This window comes from Canis aureus, chromosome 11, assembly GCF_053574225.1.
Source record: "Canis aureus isolate CA01 chromosome 11, VMU_Caureus_v.1.0, whole genome shotgun sequence".
Lineage (NCBI taxonomy): Eukaryota > Metazoa > Chordata > Mammalia > Carnivora > Canidae > Canis > Canis aureus.
In genome coordinates, this window is record NC_135621.1 from 29226604 (window position 1) to 29247076 (window position 20473).

At 54.1% G+C, this 20473-nt stretch overlaps 1 protein-coding gene across 2 annotated transcripts in view; it reads left to right on the forward strand.

Moving 5' to 3' along the window:
- TMEM184B (transmembrane protein 184B) overlaps positions 1–20473 on the forward strand; it is a 49781-nt gene that overhangs the window by 26801 nt on the left and 2507 nt on the right. Inside the window, exons 4-9 of one of the 2 annotated variants that reach the window (XM_077914548.1) lie at positions 11869–11959; positions 12431–12506; positions 16057–16148; positions 17086–17255; positions 17612–17806; positions 19855–19875. In XM_077914548.1, coding sequence (XP_077770674.1) covers positions 11869–11959; positions 12431–12506; positions 16057–16148; positions 17086–17255; positions 17612–17806; positions 19855–19875 — 645 coding nt within the window. The remainder of the gene's footprint in view (positions 1–11868; positions 11960–12430; positions 12507–16056; positions 16149–17085; positions 17256–17611; positions 17807–19854; positions 19876–20473) is intronic. The other variant, XM_077914549.1, reaches the window with a different exon arrangement.

The following is a 20473-nucleotide window of genomic DNA, read 5'->3' on the forward strand; positions in this document are numbered from 1 at the left end:
AGAAGGTGACTTGCTGCCTTTGACGGGTGTCGGGTCCCATGTTTGGTGTAGAGGCATCAGCTGTTCTGGGACTGAGCTCCTAGCATGGACCAGGCCCTCTGCTGGGCACGGGGTGGCAAGGAGAAAAGCCATCTCACACCTGCCTGCCTGACTGGTCACCATGAGACGGGGTAGCTCTCCATGGAGCTAGCCGCAAACACAAGGAGCAGAGACCTAGAGCATGAAGCTGCTGGGGTGAGCATCCCAGGCAGAAAGGGGAGCTGATGAACAGGGCGAGAGGAGAGTCCCTGCCCTGCTGGCCAGGAGGTGTGGGGAGCTGGGCTGGGAGCTGACAACAGCCAAAGGAGAGGCCAGCGGCTGGAGGGAGAATGGCACTGTCCAGGCACAGGGAAGTAAGAACAGGATGTGAGCAGCCTTGCAGGGTACACAGAAATTTAGAGTTTCTCTTTTACTGTCATACAAAAGTATGACACAACTGGAAATTGCAGGTTAGGACATCTCTCTGTGGAGGGTGGGTGAAGGAAGGAGAGGCCAGAGACCTTAAGACAGGTCACAAGCCCACAGTCTCTGGGCGTGCACAGGCCAGCAGAGCTGAAAGGAGGGGTCCTTGAGTTCGAGATCCCTGCTTTGACACCCCCAGGCCTCTGAGGTCGTGCATTTTCCTGTTTCCTCCCTGTCTGCCCTGCTGGTTTCAGGTAGAGTGGCCAGCTGTCGGGATTCCTTATGTGCAGGCAGGGTAGCCCTGACCACAACCAGTTGTCCACTTCCCTGACTCTAGGAAGGCTTTGCCTTGTGGATATTGGGGTGCAGCATGCTTATCCCCACAGAAACTGGAGTCTCTCTTCCTGTCCCACTTTGAACCCGTGTATCCTTAAGGCCTAGCAGAGCACAGGAAATGCCTTAGGCCTTGGTCAGGAAATGCAGGCGCCTGACAGGAGCACACTGGGCTCCCCCCACTGCCCCTCCAGCCATGGGCCTGCCCTCACCCGCCCCTCCAGCCACACTGGCCTCTTCTCCAGCGGGACCATCAGGTATTTCCCTACTGTCTGGAAAGCTCTTCTCAGCCGCTTCTCTCTTGTCCTTACTCCTCTCCCAGCACCCTGCGTGCATCCTCAAAGCCTGACCATGGTAGCAGCTGAGCATGCAAGTACAGCATGTGTGCCTGGTCGGCTCTCGTCTCCCTGAGTAGGCTTAGCTCTGGGAGAGCAGGAACAAGCAGAGAGCCCATGCCAGTAGAGCCAGGCACTTGGTAGGTGCTCACTCAGTCCATAATTTCTGAATGAATAAGGGACTTGACCAAACAGTCCTGTGTGCCTTCCCTTCGCATGGGGCCCCATCAAATCCCCAGGCTGGTGAGAATACTGAGGCTCTGCCAGGTGAGAATACTGAGGCCGGGTGGAGACCTGCTGTGGGCATAACTAGCGCTCTAATGCCTAATGTCCCTGGAAGCAGCAGGATCCAGGGAAGCCTCTAGGTCCCTGGGGAGCTGCAAAGGCTGGTGTTGAGAATCCTTTTCCAATCATGTGCCAATCTCAAATGGGTGCTCAGGAGCGACCTCTGCCCACTGGTTCCCTCAGAAGTAAAGAGCTGTTCCCTGCCGCCAATGGGGATCCTCTCCTGTGTGGTCCAGGGGGCAGGTGTAGTCTCCCTTCTCTATGGGACTCTAAAGATTGGGGCACCTGGCAGAAGCAAAGCACTGCCAGGGAGATGTCTGTACCACTCTCACTCTGCCCCAGAGGTGGAAGCAGATGGTCCCCTGGGTCCCCCCACTCCAGAAGCCTCTTTGTTCAGGCCCTGCCTGCCCCAACCTTCCTCTTGGTCCCCTTAAAGGTCCTAGTAAGAAGTCTGCCTCCCTGCTAGGCATGTCTCCTAGCAACACTATTATCCCCCAGCCTGTGGGCCAGCCTGTCCGCCTCTCCCAGGGAGTTTACAAACAGCACAGCAGCTGCGGGGAAGTGCAGGCTGCCCCAGAGTTCACCAGCTTTTAGCGTCTGAGTTGGTGGGCTTGGCCCTCCCTTGCCCTTTCCTGCCACTCTGCTCCGAATCAGACCTCCTCCCTCCCCGCATCAGACTGCCTCCCTCCCCATATCCTTTCATCTACAGAACCTGCCCCTGCAGAGGTAGGGATGGAGGGCTTCCCTTAAAATTCAAAAAGAGGCCCCCATTCGTACCCCTCCCCACCCCAGCCTGCCTTCTCAGTGCCCCCAGATCCCAGCAGGGGGAGAAGGGGGAACAGTAGTCGGGCTGTGCTGGAGGACCCCGGTTTCAGAGCCCGGCAGTGGGCTCTTGCTGGGCACTGCAGACATTTGTTCTTCTTTTTAACAAAATTACAACAACTCAACAAATTTTTTTTTAAAGATTTTATGTATTTATTCATGAGAATACACAGAGAGGAGAGAGAGAGAGAGGCAGAGACACAGGCAGAGGGAGAAGGAGGCTCCATGCAGGGAGCCTAACGTGGGACTCGATCCCGGGTCTCCAGGATCAGGCCCTGGGCTGGAGGCAGCGCTAAACCGCTGAGCCACCCAGGCTGCCCTCAACAAATTTTTCTCTCATAAGTTACTAGTGCACAATTAAAACACAAAAAATTACCCTGACTCTTCACTCCCAAGTTCACTGCATTTTCAACTCTTTTCAACTTTGTTTTTTTCCTAGACTAACCTAAGAATATGCTTATACTATTGTTTCTTGATATTTCAATTTCAGATAACATTACACAGTGACCTATTGTAGGAAGCTTTGACTTCAGTATCTTACTCCCACCCCCTTATGCACATGCACACATGTGTGCGTGCACACACACACATAGAGTTCTCCATCTTTTTTCTCTTCATCTTTTCATTGTGACTAGATACAGTTTTTTCTCAGTTTCATTATTCAGTGTTTGCATTATTACCTGTCCATAAATATTTTTTTAAGATTTTATTTATTCATGAGAGACACACAGAGAGAGGCAGAGATATAAGCAGAGGTAGAAGGAGGCTCCCAGTGGGGAGCCTGATGTTGGGACTCGTTCCCAGTACCCCAGGATCACGACCTGAGCTAATAAAGGCAGATGCTCAACTGCGGAGCCACACAGGCATTCCCACCTGTCCATAAATTTGATCAAAGCTGAGCCTTATAGGGGATCCCTGGGTGGCTCAGCAGTTTCGCTCCTGCCTTTGGCCCAGGGTGCGATCCTGGAGTCCTGGGATCGAGTCCCGCGTCGGGCTCCCAGCATGGAGCCTCTTTCTCCCTCTGCCTGTATCTCTGCCTCTCTCTCTCTATCATAAATAAATAAAAATAAATCTTTAAAAAAAAAAAAGCTGAGCCTTATAGTGTCCCAAGCCTACATTCCCTGTATAACTTCTCATTTTCCTCTGGTTATTGCTTACCTTGGTTTTTGCTCTGCTTTCTGTGTATCTATCATTAATTTATCCCCAAACACTTCTGTTGGTCAGAAAAGAGAAACCCATCTCTGTGTAGTTAGATGTGCCAGGTCCTGTGTTAGCTCCGGGTCTCCCTTGCAGGCAATCCCCCGAGCCCTGCTCTTCTTGCTCTGGTCTCAACGGGCTGCTTTCTGGCATCTTCCATTTGGGCTCTTGTCCTGAGTCTTCTCCACACCACCATCCCTGGACTCCCACTCACCTCTCCTGTGCTGAATCACTTGTTCCCCGGATGCCATCTTTCCCTCATTTGTGGTTTGCTCTCCCTTTCTGGTCAATCCGTATCTTCCAGGAGCTTCCTGGCAAAAAGTGTACATGTGCGTGCTGAGTTTTTTTAATCTGAAAATTATCTGCAAATATTTTTACTCTATTATCCTATCTGGAGTTTGATAAGAATCCAGTTCTAAGTTGGAAATCATGCTCACTCTGAATTTTGAAGACGTGTTTCCCTGTCTTTTAGCTTCCAGTGTTGTTACAGGAAAGTCTGCTGGATTCTGATCCTTTTTTTTTTTTTAAGATTATATTTATTTATTCATGAGAGACAGAGACAGAGAGAGAGAGAGGCAGAGATACAGGCAGAGGGAGAAGCAGGCTCCATGTAGAGAGCCCAATGTGGGACTCGATTCTGGGTCTCCAGGATCACGCCCTGGGCCGAAGGTAGCGCTAAACCGCTGAGCCACCCGGGCTGCCCCTTATGTGTTTCTTTGATAATTTTTTCCCCTCCACTTTGTCCTCCCATTCTGGAATTCCTGTTGTAGGATGTTGAACTTGTGAATTGAACCTCCCATTTTCCTTATAATTTTCAGCTCTTTTTTCGTTCTGCTTCCCATGAGTGAGCAAGCTTGGTTGTTTGCTTGCTTGCTTGCTCTATATTTATTTGTTTGTTTGTTTGTTTGTTTGTTTTACCCTTCAGCTTTTCTATTGAGGGTGGGGTTTTTTTGTTTGTTTTGTTCTTGTTTTTTTATCATGTTGTAAAATGTCAGGAGCTCTTCCCTGTCCTTTTTTCTTTTTAGAGCCCCTGTTTCTTGGTATTGGATATAGAGTATCTATTCTTCTCTCTCTGGAGATGCTAATTACAGTTTTCTTTTGCTCCCTGTGTTATCTCTGCCTCCTGAGTTCCTTTCATCTGTTAGCTTGGGTCTTTGACCTTTGTGTTGGAAGCTCTCCTCAAATGCCTAGTGTCCTTGGCTATTTTTGTGTTTATGAATGGGTCTTAAAACTGCTGGGCCTCCCATTTAAGTGACAGGATACATGGTATGTCCTCTACCATCTTTATGCCTGTGGTAGGGGCAGACACTGAGTGAATACCTTTTCATACTGGGTCTCTTTCCCCAGAGAATAACATTCTCATCTCCAGCCTGGGAGGCAAAAACCAGGCAGGCTGAGCTGAGGGTGCAAGAGACCCGACATCTCGCCCCTTGTCTTCAGGCCTCATCCACTTTCTGCACATCTCCTCGTTGCCCTCTGCTGAGCCATGTTCTCTGAGGACAGAACTGTCTCAACCTGTCTTGAGAGTTAAAAGCCCAGTAGCTCTACTGGCCGACTTGGAGCTCACATTCCTTATGCCCTCAGGACTGCCCAGTGCATCCAGTTTTCGGGCTTCCTGGGGCTCTCATTGGCTCCTTCCCCAAGGCAGTGACCACACTGTGTCTTCCAGAGCTGTACTCAGCATTTCTGCTCTGCTGTCCCTGGCACTGTGCACATACCCCGCCATCAGTTTGCCTTTCAGCAGGGAAGAGGGGAGCGAGTAGTACTAACCCCCACATATCGGCAGGATTGCTGTCTTCTAAGGAGGGGTCTGAGCCTTAGAGAAGTATGTGGCTCACCCAGGACCACGTTTCCACCATCTGGCAGGGGCTGTAATTCACGTGGTGCCAGGACGAGCCATCAGGGCAGGTAGACCAAGGAGGGTGGAATGAGCCTCCTTTGTACATGTAGTGTTTGTGCTCAGGGCAAGGGGTAGCTCCTAAAGACGTCTCTGAGACAGTCCTGGGGACCTCTGTGATCAGAGGGGTGCAGAGGGCCAGAGTTGAGGGAGGGAGACCTGCTGCCACTGTTGCTTTATGCAGGCACTGAGTTGTGATTATTGTTTGTGTGGTATTTGTGTTGCCACATATTTCATTACTGTTAGTTCATTCTCAACTCCCAGTTACCTGGTAGATGTATGATCATCCCCACTTTGTGCTCATGAGAAAAAGAATTCGAGTGGGCTAAGAAGCTTACAACTACCTAGAGACTAATTGCCAGAGGCCAGGTGCAGCCCTGGGTCTCTGGGTCCCCAGAATGGCTCCATGTCCAGCTCCATAGAGGAGTGCAGGACAGCTTTCTCCCATGGAAAGCATGGCCTCTGGTTAGGAGGGGAGATTTTACATGAAATAGTCAAAGAATGATGCTGCCTTCACCTCGCTTCAGATTGTGGACAAACCTCACTTCCTGGACTCTGGCCCAAAGTAAAACGTCTTCCTGGGCAGAGAGAGAGTACAGCCAGGATAAATGGAACCCAGCCAAGGGCCACAAGAGACCCAGAGGCCAGTGTGCTAGCAGCACTGGCTGTAGTGATCCTCGCTGGCGCCCCTGCTGATAGAGCTGGCCATTACAAGAGCTCAGTCAATCAGAATGAAGAAAGGTATTGAGAGGAAACCAATCAGAAGAGGCATCGGAAACAGCAATCTAGGTGGCAGGAAGCAGCAATAAGCAGGATCAAGAGGGCAGAAAAAACGCAAGGGAGGAGAGGAATGCTACCACTGGAGCAGCTCCAGGCAGACCCCAGCCCACTAGGGCAGTAGCACACTGCATCCATTACTGTCCATGACAATCCCTGGAAAGGGGGGGAAGCATTTTCTGAGGCCCCTATTTCTGAGCACCGAAGATTTTGTCCAAAGTGGTCAGAATTAAGTTTTCTGTGCTCCTCCTCAAGTTACCTGCCATGTGGAACGCCCCCACATCTTTCCAGATAACCAAATTCTCTGTGTGCATCTAAGGCCTAGGGGTCAGCGGTAGGTGCTGAAGGTATGTGGAGGAAGTGAGCTTGGAATGGCCAGGTGCACCTAGGGTCACTGAGGTTCTGCACCCAGAGGGTGGCACACTGTAGACGTCCAGTTGTCCAGTGAGTGGTTAGTGAAGGAACAGACAAATGTGCCCATCTGACCTGTAGCAGGGAACTTGTGAGGACTACTGACCCCAGGAACTGCTGCCAGGGGCAGCAAGAGTGCATATCTTGGTGGATCCTCTCTGAAGCCCTGGGGGCTCCTTGGGAATATGTTGTTGCAGGTGCCTGTTCTGGGTGCACAGGTGGGAGGCCAAGTGGAGAGCAGCCTCTTGAATTACAGCCCCCTGTCCAGGCAGCTATGGGTTAGAGATGCTGCCAGTGAGGAAAGAAGGCCTCAAGTCTCAGGGTCAGAAGGGACCTGTAAAGACTCAGTCTCTAAGAACCCCTGTATAATGTCTGCTGAGAGGCTTGCCAGCCTCTGATTGCATGCTTCCACCAGCACAGAGCTCACTACCTTTCATCTCCAAAGATGGCCTGTTGGCAGTTGTTTCTTATATTACGCTGAAGGCCTGGCTCTGCCTCCGGGACCAGGTGGGTCCTGTCTGACCCCTTATATTGAAGAGAGTGACCCTGATCTCTTTTCTCCAGGCCTCAAGGCTCCAATATGATGCTCATTTTATCTCCCATCTTGGTCCTTTGCTCCTGATTTTGTGCATTTGTTTCTAGTCCATTTAAGATTTGGTATCTAGGGGGAGCCTAGGCGACTCAGTCAGCTAAGCATCCGACTCTTGGTCTTGGCTCAGGTCATGATCTCAGGGTCATGGGATCAAGTCCCAGGTTGGGTTCAGTGCTCAGTGGGGAGTCTGCTTGAGATTCTCTCTGCCTCTCCTCTGCCTGTGCCCCACCCCCCTTGTCAAATTAAATCAATCAGTCTTTAAGATTTGGTATTTAGAATGGAACAGAAAGGGGCACCTGGGTGGCTCAGTGATTGAACATCTGCCTTTGGCTTAGGTTGTGATCCCAGGTCCTGGGATGGAGTCCCACATCAGGCTCCCTGCAAGGAGCCTGCTTCTCCCTCTGCCTGTGTCTCTGCCTCTCTCATGAGTAAATAAATAAAATCTTAAAAAAAAAAAAATAGAATGGAACAGAAAGTTCCATTCTCCAGGACAGGAGAGAGAGAAGGACCATCCCTTCCCTCCTGCTAGATGCTCCTCTCCAGACTGGAGGGCCTGATTTGTGGGTCCCTTGGTCACTCTTGTGTCTGCAGGACCTAGCACAGAGCCTGGAACGCAGGCTGTGATTAGTACGTAGGGAGGCATAGAGTCATTTTGTGTCTCTGGGGCCTCTCCAGGGAGCAGAACTGGAGCTGGGGTCAGAGGAGCAGTCAAGCAGCAAGCCTGCTGGCCAAGCACTACACCCACACTGCTGGCCTCCGGCCCAGCGTTCTTACTCTTCTCATGCCCAGGGCTGTGTATCGTTGAGCTTGTTCCTGGGGTGTGTATGGAGTTGCCCACTGTAAACATCCTTGCTGGAATGGGGATAGTGTTTTGCCTGGCTTTATAATCCTAAGAGGGGATTGATCTGTCCAGATGGTCAGTGTGTGCTGATGTGGGCTGTTTGAGTCATCTCGAGGAGATTCCATCTTGTCTCCCTTCTCTGAGAACCATTATTGATTCCCTAGTGATTCTTTAAAGGAAACCATCAGTGTATTGGTGTCTGATGGATCCGCTGGCCCTGGAGCGCTGGGAGGACGTCAAGAGCCTCGAACTGAGAGAGGTGGATACATTTGATGATTCTGGCCAGTTGAATGCAGAGCCGGATAGGGATAGACGGCTCAACCACGTGACTCAGGAGGGTGCTGACATCTGTGATGACACAGGAAAGGACATGTGCTCAGGTGCCAAGCTCCTCTCAACAGTGGCTTGTGAGATAGCCTGGCTTGGGAGGGCGGTTATGGACAAAGGGGCTGATGAACCTTGGCCTTGGTGTCTTCTCTTGAGAGTTCTGTCTGGGGACCGAGTCTGATTGCTTTAGAAGGTGCATCTGTGCAGGAAGGGTAGGCTCTGCAGGCAAGAAGAGTGTGGACCATGTGCCTGGCCCGCCTCTCTGAGCCTTACCCCGAGTTAAGGCCCATGTCTGTCTGTTCATTCTTTCTGTGTTGATTGTAAGTGCCAAGCCCTCTGGTAGTCAGAGTAGGTTTCAGTTCCTACCTGCGAGGAGTTTATAGTCTGGGAAGAACAATAGGACACATGCTGTGGACGGTGAAGTATGAGCTCAGCCTTAGCAAAGGAGTCACACTTCTTTCCTCGAGGAAGTTGCTGCTGTTAGCCCTGGCTTAAAGGTGAGGAAACCGTGGCACAGTGCACTTAAGAAACTTGCCTGAGGTCACCAGCTTAGTGGTGGAGCTGTCCTCTGTACCCTGGCAGTCTGCCTTCAGGCCTGTGGTTCCCCTGCTTCATTATGCCGCCCCTGTACTGAAAGGATTGGGTGGATCAATGGTGAGAGTGTGGTGTGTGGAGAGAGCCTGGCCGTGGACAGAGGGTTGGCGAGTGAGAGGTGGCATCTCAGCAGGACCTGCCCCTGGAAGTCAGCAGAGGCACCAGAATGTGAAAGCTCATGGCACATTCTGGGGACTCTCGGAGTGGTTTTATATCATGTATGTACACGTAGATACATTGTGTGTATATATGTACACAATACATACACTTATGTACATACACATACATGTGCACACATATACACAAACACACATTGTATATACACACATTTACATATATACACATATATATGCATTATATACACAGACATACTATACATACACATATACATACACACTATATAGGTACACACACAAACATATGTGTGTATATGTATACATTTACTCTGGCTGCATGAATAATCATCCCAGATGGACTAGCATAAACCATTTCTTTTGTTCATGGATAGTGCAGCTCAGGAATTTGGACAGGGCACAGTATGGATAGTCTGTCCCTGTGCCCTGCTCTCTGAGCCTCCACTAAGGGACCCTCAGCTGGAGGGTGGGGTCTGAAGTCTGGTTCACTCATGTGTCTGGCAGTTGCTGGCATCGCCTGGGGCCTCAGTGCCTCCCACAGGAGCCACCTCTGGGTAGTCTCTCCATGTGGGCTGGGCTGAGCTTCCCTGAAGCATGGTGGCTACATCCAAGGGGAGGCATTTCTTGAGAACCTCTCGAGAGGTTCTCAAGAAAGAACCAGGGAAAGAGGCCTTCTCTAAGCCCAGCGTCAGATGTCTTGAAGCAACCCTTCTGCTTTAGTCTCCCCGGTCCCCACAGATGCAAAGAGAGGGAAGAAGACCCTATCTCCTCGCAGAGAGGAGGTGGTGTCCCAGGGTGTGGCCATCTTTGGAAAGTACCATTGGCCACAAAGTAGCTGGACCCAGCTTGGAATGGGCACATCCATTCTACCTGGCATCCTGCGGCCTTGATCAAAGGTCATTAGCAGACTGACATCAGATTTGGCTTGATGCCCACCCCCACCCCTACCACATTGCCCCAGAGTTCTTGTCACTGAAGAGTGCTTTGGAGCTCAGTGGAGATGACTGTAGTCCCACATATCCTGAGCTGCTTCCATGCCAGGCAGGCAGCCTTACAGGGTCCTCAGCCCCAGCAAGGGACACTGGCCCCTGAGGAAGACAAGCAGATAGATAGTAATGGCCACCTAGCAAGCACTGCTAAGTGCCAACCACTCTTCTGAGTAGTTTGCGTGCTCAGACTTCAAACCACCTGGCAGGGTAAGTAGGTATCTCTATTGTCCCCATAGAACAGATGAGGAGACTGAGGCACAGAGAGACTCACAGCTAATCAGGGGCAAATCTTCATCACAAACCCTCTGCTCTGTTTCTATAAAGGGACAGTCACAGCTCAGTGGTGGGTGCCTCCTGGGACCCCCACCCTAGCTGTGGGTGTGAGCCTTTAATAGCTTAGGTATATAGCACCTCAAAAATACTCCTTATCAAATTGCTGAAGGCCAGCATTTGCCTGGAGCTCTGCCACCAGGACCGCATATGCCCTAGCTCGAGGTAGTGCCACGTTAGTGGTGTGCTTGCTACGTGCCAAGTGCTGTGTCCGTGCTCTGGGGAAGAAGTGGGCTGCAGTCCCATGAGAGCAATCGGGGTCATGCCAGCCATGCTGCAGGGCAGGAAGTACTGCACAGTGTCTGCAGCCGGCGGTTCCATGGATGAGAACATACCAGCCGCTGTGGTAGGGCCAGAGACCTCTCCGGGAGTCTGATGGACACATGGGTGCCAGGAACACAGAGGGAAGGGCACCCCAGGCAATGGGAGCACAAAGGGAAGAGGATGGACGTCATGGTAACCTGCGGGAAAGAGGGGCATCTAGTTGCTGGCAAGGCCATGTGTGGGGTGGGCGGGGCCAAGTCACTGTGGGAAGACTTGGCATTTGAATGCCAAGCTCAGGGCTGGGAGCCTTGCAGGGCAGCAGGATCAGATGAGGAGCCCCCTGTGTGCAGGGCTGCCGGTGCTTCCCTTGCTTTCCTGTCCCCTTACCCCATTTGGACCCACACTCTTTGCTCTAGATCCCCTGCTCTTGGCCTGATCTTCCTCCTGCGGCCTTTCCTTCTGGTGGCCTCTGTGCTCCTGCTCCTCTCCACTCTCCCCATCCTTGCTCCTGGCACGTCCTGGTGCTCCCAGCACCCTGCAGGCCGCAGCCTTCAGCCTGTTGACCCCGTAGGAATCCTCTAACCGGAAGACCGCTTGCACATGTTGACTTATCTCTAGCATTGACAATATGCTTCTATGCCGCTGGTCTGTCACAGCCTTGTATCTTTGTGGAGATCCCGAGCTGCACCCAGAGCAAGCTGGCCCAGTTTCTCAGCACATTTGTGCTGTTTCGCGCCCCTTAGTACATCCCCCTGGAGCTTCTGGTGGCCTGCAGAAGCCACCTCTCATCATGGGTTGGTGAATGGATAGAGGTTCTCCTGTCTCATTCCTGCTTAAAATTTCTCCTGAGAAATTTTAAATCCCCCTAGAGAATGCTTTAGCGTTTTGTGGTAGAACTCCGATCCCTAACACACGCATACAGAAAAGTGTGTGAAACGGATAAGTAGTTACAAAGCGGCGCCTGTTGAGTCCCACAGTGGATGTGCTCCTTGCCAGATCCCCCAGCGAGCCCACCCCCGTCTCCGCCTCCTCCGGCCTCCCCACACAATCCGGAACTTCATGCTAACCACTCCCTCATGTTTCTTTATGGCATGACCAGCCGTGTGTGTACATAGCCCTAAACAGCTTGACCTCGCTCTGCCCGACTTCAATTATAAATGGAACATTCATGGTGCGGGTCCTTAAGGCCCTGCTGCTGCCCATGACCACGGTGCTTTCACTCCTGTTGCTGTTCAGGATTCCATCATCTGTTTACCCGTCCTATTGACTCGAGTGATTTTCTCTGAATATTTTTCACAGCCCTGGTCATCTATAATTTCCTGAGCCTATGCTATGAATACCTCGGGGGAGAAAGTTCCATCATGTCGGAGATCAGAGGGAAGCCCATCGAGTGAGTCTGAAGTCTCCCTGGAGCCCCCCCACCACCCGGTTTCCCGGGCCTGATGTTCTTCGAGCCGTCCTGGTATCAGCTGGACACACAGACTGGCTATGCCCGTGACCTAGTCCTGTCGTGCTTCTCCTCGCTTCCTGAGCAACACTGTTCCTGGGGACTCTGGGGACAACCTGGCTGGCTCTTGTTTCTTCTTTCTCTTTCTCTTCTTGTCCCTTCCTGTCTGCCTGTTTTCTCCTCTTGCAGTCTTTACATACAGTACTTTTCAAGTCTGTTTGTTGCCCCCACCCCAGGCCAGTGCAGTGCTTGGCCTCCACTTCAAGGCTGCCTGGGATCTATGCCCCGTTTCCAGCCCTGTCCTCTCTGCCAAGGGGCTCCTGTGGATGTGAGGGAGGGTGGCCTTCCCCAGCCCCACCTTTCCCAAATCCTGGCTGTCTGCCTGCCAACTGCTTCTCCACTTGTCTCTTCCAGGTCCAGCTGTATGTACGGCACGTGCTGTCTCTGGGGAAAGACTTACTCCATTGGATTCCTGCGATTCTGCAAGCAGGTGTGTGCCCTAGCATCTGCCCTGGTCCGGGGCTGCAGGCCAGGGCCCAGGAGCCTGCGGGCTGCCCCTGGTCATCCAACAGCAGAGGCGGGTGTTGGGCCCAGAGGACCCCACTGTAGGCTGTCCCGGTCCCCACTTGTGGGCTCTCCATACCCCCGTGAAGTGCCCCAGGCCCCAGCATCCATCCCCTAAGCTGTTAGGAATGCACCTGCTCCAAGGGGTAGTGACAGGTGTCCTGAAGGGGTCTGTGGTGGCCCTGGGGAGGAAGTGGACCTGTCCTTCCTCTCACTCCAACCAAGCAGGTCTTAGTGTATGTGAGAGAATCAGGAAGTGCGTGGGGATTCTGAAATCTCAGTTCGAAACTCCTCATCAGCTTGTAGCTAGAGGCCAGCAGGGCTTCTACATGAAAGCTACGTGCCAGGACAGGCCTGCGAGTGTCTGGGCTCTTCCCCGTTCCCCAGCTGGCAGGCCACCAGCTTCCGGTTTCCTCGGCTGCCTTCCCTGTGGTCTGAAGTAGCCTGGGCGGAGGCCGTGTGGTATTGTGGTGGAGCACATGGGCCTGGGTGTCTGACCATCTGAGTTTGATTCTCAGCTTTTCCTCTTGCCTGTGTGACCTTGGCTAAGTGCTGTAACTTCTGTGAGCCCGACTTAGTTTCCTTATCTGTAAAGTAGGCATATGGATATTTATCTCGAGGGATGGTTGAATGCATGGGTGTGGTGATGGATGGAAAGCCGTCAGCACAGACTGGCACGGAACCCACTGCCTCTTGTCTGGGGAGAGAGAGTCTGAGGTGCCTCGCCTTGCTGGTGTGCAATCTCCTGGGGTGCCAAGACCTCTCTTGGCTCCTCTGGCATTGCCAGAGTAGTCTCAAGGGGAAATGAACACCACAGTTGATCACCGCGGCCACCGGAGGGCTGGCCTTTCTATTCCCTCTGTGCAGGGCCCCTGCGTGCACTCTGAACACACCCACAAAGCACCTACCTGGACGGACGCGCTAGGTCTACCCTCAGGTCTGCCCAGCCACTGCCAGCTCTGCCTTCCATTGGGCATTGCTGGATTCAGTCTTTTGGGCATTGCTGGATTGGCCTGGAGGCAAAGAGTTAAAAGTGTCCTGGGGTCATGGTGGGTGGGGCCTTCCAGAGCCATTGTTTACCAGCCTTTCAGCCTCCCTGGGCCCAGCTGTGACTCACTGCCTTCTTTGATGAGTATATTGTGTACAAAGTTTTGATCCCATGATCACTAGCTTGCATAGCCTTGTTATAAATGATTCCCTGGCCCTGTGGGTTCGGATGTCTTGCTGCTGTTCTGGAAGTGGCAGGGAGAGGTAGTAAGAGGACAGAGGATAAAAACAGCTTTTGTACCCCTTTCCCTAGGGAGAGAGCACTCTGCTGCTTTCTCCTGAGAAAACCAGGGCCGGGGCTTTCTCCTGAGAAAACCAGGGCCGGGGCTTTCTCTAGGATCCGAATCTCCTGGAGAGCTGGTTCACAGTAGACATTCTCTGGTCAGCCCCCTCTCAATCCCCCCTCCAAACCGCAGCCTGATGAAGACAGTCTGGCGTGGAGCTCTGGGCCTCAGGTGGTGTTTGCAGCTCGAGGGTGATTCTTGTGTCCAGCCTGACTTGGGAACCACTGCCTGATTTTGGATCTGACTCAGGGATGTGGTTGAGACAGGGGCTCTGCTGACTCTTCTGCGACTTTAGCTTCTCTGTGCCTCAGTTTCCTCACCTGTAACAGTGCTTTGTCGTGGGGGTTCTTGTGCACTCCATGGATAAGGATGCAGCAGCTTGTTGGCAGGCATACCTATGGGTGCAAAGTGCGGCTCCTGCCTTTTCCGCAGATACCGGTCCTGCTCCCTCAAGGTGGGTGGTGGGGCCAGGGAATTTGGGGAGGGGTTGCTGATGGCAGCATTACAGGTGCTTTCTCGCAGTTCAGGCCTCCTGGGACTCCCCACAAACTGTGCTCTGGTCCCCAGTTGGGCAAAAGCTTTTGGGTTCACCAGGTTACTTTCTCTGCCCCAGGGTCCTTGCCTGACTTGGAGTCACGCTGGTTTAGCCTTATTTTATTTTATTTTTTTTAAGATTTTATTTATTTACTCATGAGGAACAGAGAGAGAGGCAGAGACACAGGCAGAGGGAGAAGCAGGCTCCATGCAGGGAGCCTGACGTGGGACTCGATCCCGGGTCCCCAGGATCACGCCCTGGGCTGAAGGCGGTGCTAAACCACTGCACTACTGGGGCTGCCCATGGTTTAGCCTTATTTTTTTTTAAATTAATTTATTTATTTATGATAGTCATCAGAGAGAGAGAGAGAGAGACAGGCAGAGACACAGGCAGAGGGAGAAGCAGGCTCCATGCACCGGGAGCCCAATGTGGGATTCGACCCCGGGTCTCCAGGATCACGCCCTGGGCCAAAGGCAGGCGCTAAACCGCTGCGCCACCCAGGGATCCCCGGTTTAGCCTTATTTTAAAGCTGCTCCCACTTCCAGAGAAGGAGCCTTATTATGGCTTAGATTTACTGATTTCAAGAGGATGGTGATTCTGGTGGTTTTTTGTTTTTAAGATTTTATTTATTCATTCATTCATTCATTCATTCATTCATTCATTCATTCATTCATTCATGAGAGAGGCAGAGACAGAGGCAGAGGGAGAAGCAGGCTCCCTTAGGGGAGCCCGATGCAGGACTTAGGGGAGCCCGATGCAGGACTCAATCCTAGGACCCCAGGATCACACCCTGAGCTGAAGGCTCAACTGCTGAGCTCCCCAGGTGCCCCGATTCTGGTGGTTTTATGGGCACTGTGGGTTGCCCTTGAATTTGCGGGAGCCTCCGTAGGGGCTGCAACAGCCTGGTTCCAGAATTCCTCCAGTGGCCGAGCAGGCCAGTGGAGGCTTTATTGAACACATAGAGGTGGGAGAGCTTCCAGAAAACATTCCCCTGTCTGTCAGCCCTGTGATGAGCTGGTTACGTCCATTTATCAGTGAGGTGGCTGCTCAGTGGAGCTTTCTCAGGTGGTAGCTGGTGAGGCCAGGATTCAAACTCAGATTCGGGATCCCAGGACTTGTGCTTTGGGCTGCCCCCTTTGCTGTGCTCCTGGAGGCCCCCTTCAGCTGCAGTGAGATGCAGGGGTGGACAAGGAGGACAGGAGGAGGCTTCAGGCAAGGCCCTGTGTCTATACTCCCTGGCTCACGTCTGCTGTTGGCCTCTCAGGTCTTGGTAGAAGCTGCTCCCTCAGCTTGTCCCTTGGGCCTGTGGCACGTTCCTGCTGACCCCTTCTCTGAGACCCCTCTGACAGGCTCTCCTGTCCTGAGCCCCTTCACCCCTCCGGCGGCCATCCCTCCTTCCTTCCCTCCTCCTTCCGTCTGCTCACACAGCTGCATCACACTGATCTCCTGTCAGATTCTGCTCCCTCTCCAGATGGCAGTCCCTTCAGGGCAGGACACTGGACCCCCACACCCAACCTGTTGGCCTCCAGCACAGGCCCAGCTGGCCAGAGGAGGGGCTTGTCACACAGTTTCTTTGCTTGTCCTCGACTCTTAACCTTTTCCCCCAACAGGCCACCCTGCAGTTCTGCGTGGTGAAGCCACTCATGGCTGTCAGCACCGTGGTCCTCCAGGCCTTCGGCAAGTACCGGGATGGTGACTTTGAGTAAGCAGTGGGTCCCCCTGAGAGGCATGAGGGGAGGAGTTTCAGTGCAGGAGTAGGGTGCCCTGCCCAGAGGCCGATGCCCTGCCTTAGGGAAGAGGGTGGCAGCAGACTGGCCACACACCTTCCTCTGAGGGGAGGCCAGGCCCGGCATGGCCCTCCTCATGCCTCCTTGCTCCCCTGAGTGGCAAGACCCAAGCCTGGCAGTGACAACTGTGACACTTGGCCCCACCTCCAGCACAAGTCACTTTCACAGACAGCCTATAGACTGGTGCCCCAGGGGAGGGCCAAGAAGGGATAGTGACACCCCCATGTCAGAGAGCAAGAAGGTCAGAGCCCTGAGAGGCCTGTGTTGAGTCCCCGAGTAGAAGGTTTCTCCCATGTAGATGTCCTTTCATCTTGGGAATTAGTGAAGGTGACCGTGTACCCAGGCCCTGTGCCTGCAGACAGTTTACATGTACCACCTGTACCCCTCATGATAGCACCACCAGGGCAGGGGAACAAACTGAGGCTCAGAGGGGGGGACATGGCCTGGCTCAAGAGAAGAGAGCAAAGCCCAGCTCTAATGTCACTCTCACACCTGTTGCCCGAGCATCGGGCTGAGCTCCCTACCTGGTGCTGTTGGCTTCCATGTCTGTGTCCCCACCAGGAGCCTGGGCACCAGAGTTGCAGGTGGGCAGCTCAGACACCCGGGAGCAAAGCAGAGGCAACGGGGGCCTGGCCTTCCCCGCTGCCGCCAGTGCACCCCTTGCACACCTCCCCACCACCCCCTGCCGTTTTGGCCACTTTGATCCCTTTCTTCAGTGGCTCCCAGAGCACCACCTGGGGCGCACTGCTGAGAGCCATGGAGGTTGGCATACTGGCCGGGTAGTCGAGGGTGGGAGGCCTCTTGTCCCTCAGAAGGCCCTGTCCAAGCCAGAGAACACTGCCCGTTCCACAGTGTCAGCAGCGGCTACCTCTATGTGACCATCATCTACAACATCTCCGTCAGCCTGGCCCTCTACGCGCTCTTCCTCTTCTACTTTGCCACCCGGGACCTGCTTAGCCCCTACAGCCCCGTCCTCAAGTTCTTCATGGTCAAGTCCGTCATTTTTCTCTCCTTCTGGCAAGGTGAGGCCTGCCCCCATGGGGCCCATGCTGCCCCTCTATCCACCAGGCACCTCCTAGGTGTGGAGTTTGGGCCCTCAGGGGCCTTTCATAGCCATGGGAGACTGTCAGTGGGGCTACTTCATGGACGGGGGTCCAGGGGACCCCCAGTGCTGACAGCCAGCAAGGAGCTAGTGGAGTGGGTTTTCCCAGAGGCCTCAGCTTGGTGTTGGCATCCCAGCCCTACAGGAGCAACCACAGACTTTGCTGCCATCCTTTCCAGCAGGCGTGGCACCTTGGGGGAGGAGGGCTGCATGGTGGAGAGGGGGATCAGAGTGGGGGTCCAGTGTCGGGCCACATGCCCCTGTCCTCCCTTCCAGGCATGCTCTTGGCCATCCTGGAGAAGTGTGGGGCCATCCCCAAGATCCACTCGGCCCGCGTTTCTGTGGGCGAGGGCACTGTGGCCGCCGGCTACCAGGACTTCATCATCTGTGTGGAGATGTTCTTCGCAGCTCTGGCCCTGCGGCACGCCTTCACCTACAAAGTCTATGCTGACAAGAGGCTGGATGCGCAAGGTAGGAGCTAGGGTCCTGAAGACGACCCCCTGGGCGGGCGAAGCCCTCCCTGGTCCAGCCCCAGGGCCCTTCTGCCACCCAGTGTCCGACAGGTTGTAATGGGTCAGGCATTTCCAGTTCACTGTGGGAAAGGGGCCACAGAGGTCGGGGCTCTCCTGCCCTCTGTCCTCAGCGCAAGGTTGTGGCAGGGAGGTCGTGGAAGCCGAGCCCACCTGCCTCTTATAGCAGGCCTGGAGCGCCCTGAGATGCTCTAGCACAATGTCCCCACAGGAAGATCAGGACAGAGACCCCAGAATAAACAGGCTCCTGGGGCTCCTAACACCAGCACAGCTGTCCATTCTGTCCTGTAATTCCCTGTGTTCTAAAGTTCTCCTTCTTTTTGAACCTGATTACTTCTAAGAAACAGACTCAGATGGTAATAGTTTTTAACAGCTTGCTTTTTACACTGGCTCATTTTCCTCTTTGTTAGGAGAAGTTGGCAACCCCAGCTGTACATTAGGGTGCCCTGGAGAGTCTTTCAGGTCCCATGTCTGGGCCTCACCCTCCGAGATTCTACAATAAGTGGTCTGGGCTTGGGCAACGTGTGCTTTCATAGCTCCCCCGGGCCTGGGGTGGGAGAGCTGCCTCTGACTGCTGCCTCTGGCTGGTTGTCAAGGGGGTGGGAAAAGGAGGCTGGGGAGGGGTGGCTCCTGCTCTGACAGGTCCCCCAGGAGTTGGGCTGCTGCCAGTGCCCTCCATGCAGCCGGAGGTGAGAACCCCACTTCCATAGGCCTAGCGCCTCGGCCCACCAGAGGCCCCGGGGACTGGGTGCTGCAGCAGCTCCTCAGCCCCATCCCCTTCGTACATAAGCGTTCTCTCCCTGGCCCAGAAAGAGACCTGCCCGATGCTTGTGGACGGGCTGGCTCTCCGGGCCATTCCACTCTTTTTTTTTTTTTTTTTTAAGATTGTATTTATTTATTCATGATGACAGAGAGAGGGGGAGGGAGGCAGAGACACAGGCAGAGGGAGAAGCAGGCTCCATGCAAGGAGCCTGACGTGGGACTTGATCCTGGGACTCCAGGATCATGCCCTGGGCACTTAAACCGCTGAGCCACCCAGGCTGCCCAAGGGCCACCCCACTCTTACACACCCATCTGCATTCTCCCAAACCTGCTGGCTGAGGGCTGTAGGCACACCTTCCGTTTTTGATTGCACACCTACCTAATGCCTAATGCCTTACTGGCTCGGCCTTACTGCTGCCCCCTGGTGTCCCACCTGTTGCCCGATGTGGCAAACACGCAGCCAGTGGTGAGGGCAGTGGCCCTTGGACCTGGTCCTGACAGAGCCTGTGCCCTTAGGACAGCCACCCTTGTCCCTGGAGCCTGGGCTGTAGCACAGAACCGTTTCTAACCCCTTGAGGTTTAAAATGTCATGTGTCATGGCTCTGCAGAGGCCCACCGGACACCTGAGCTCTGTCCTCCCACCCACTGCTCCCAGACAACCACCCCAGCAAAGAATAGCACAGCCAGAAATACAGCTCTAGCGAAGACCCCAGCCCAGCCCTCCCGGGGGAAGGCAGGGCCCCACTTCTGTGGGTCAGTTGCCTGCACACTAACCCCTCAGCCCTCCCATCGGGCTTGTGTCTGGGCTGCTGCTACTGTGGGATCTGGGTAGGGAACCAGTCCCTCTTGCCCCCCTTCCCAACCTTGATTTCCTCATCTGTGAAACGTCGTGAGGTTTATAAAGTATATGGCACATTGCTTAGCAATTCTAGCCAGGCCTAGAGAAGTGGGGGTGGCAGGTCCTGACTTAAACGTACAGGTGGAACCCCAGCCAGCATTCTGGGTATCTGCTGTTTGTTCCCCTGGGAGAAAGCGTGAGCCCCATGAGAGGAGTCACCCCTGGGTGGATGCGCCCCACTGGGTGCCGGGCAGGGGCGGGGAGGGGTGCGGTGCGGTGTGCAGACCGCGGTCACTCAGGGGTCACTCAGCTGTCTCTTGTCTTCTCTATTTCTCTGGCTTCTCTGCCCCCCCCCGCCCTGCTTTTGCCCGGGGTTTGGCCGCGGGCAGTGCCGACGTATGGCCCTTACGGTAGGTTCTGCTCTGTCTGCACGTCTGTCCTGCACGTCAGCCGTGGTCGCTGTCACCAGCATGCGTCTCCCCCTCGCCCCTCCTCTGTGTTCCTGTCTCCTCAGAGCACCTGCCTGCCGGGGGCTGCCCTCTGTAGTTTGCCTCCTTGTGTGCTGGTCTTTCGCTGTTCTGGAAGACGTCATGCTGGGTTCTGGGGGCTCGGTGCCCCTTAGCGGGGAAAGCCGGGACATTTAGTGGGAAATCTGTGGCAGGAGCGTGAAGGTGGAGAGAGCATGCCAGATCTGAATTTGAAGACCTGGGCTCCCGCCTTACCTCTCGGTTTTGTGGCCTGGGCCACTTCTGCCCTCTCGGAGGGCAGCTGCTCAAGATTCACGTGTCGGCCCCACTGTGGGTCCAGGCCCCGGCAGCCTGTCCTGGCGGAGCTGGTCTGCAGACTCCGGTGCACTCCTCAGAGGGGGACCAGAGGGGCCATATCTCTGCGCCTCCTGTGTCCGCCCCCCTGCCCATTCTCTGTCACAGGAAGGGGTCAGTGGGTAACCCAGCCTTGGGGTGGGGGTCTGTCCCGGGCCTAGGGGTTTCCCCACCCCCGGCCCCTCAC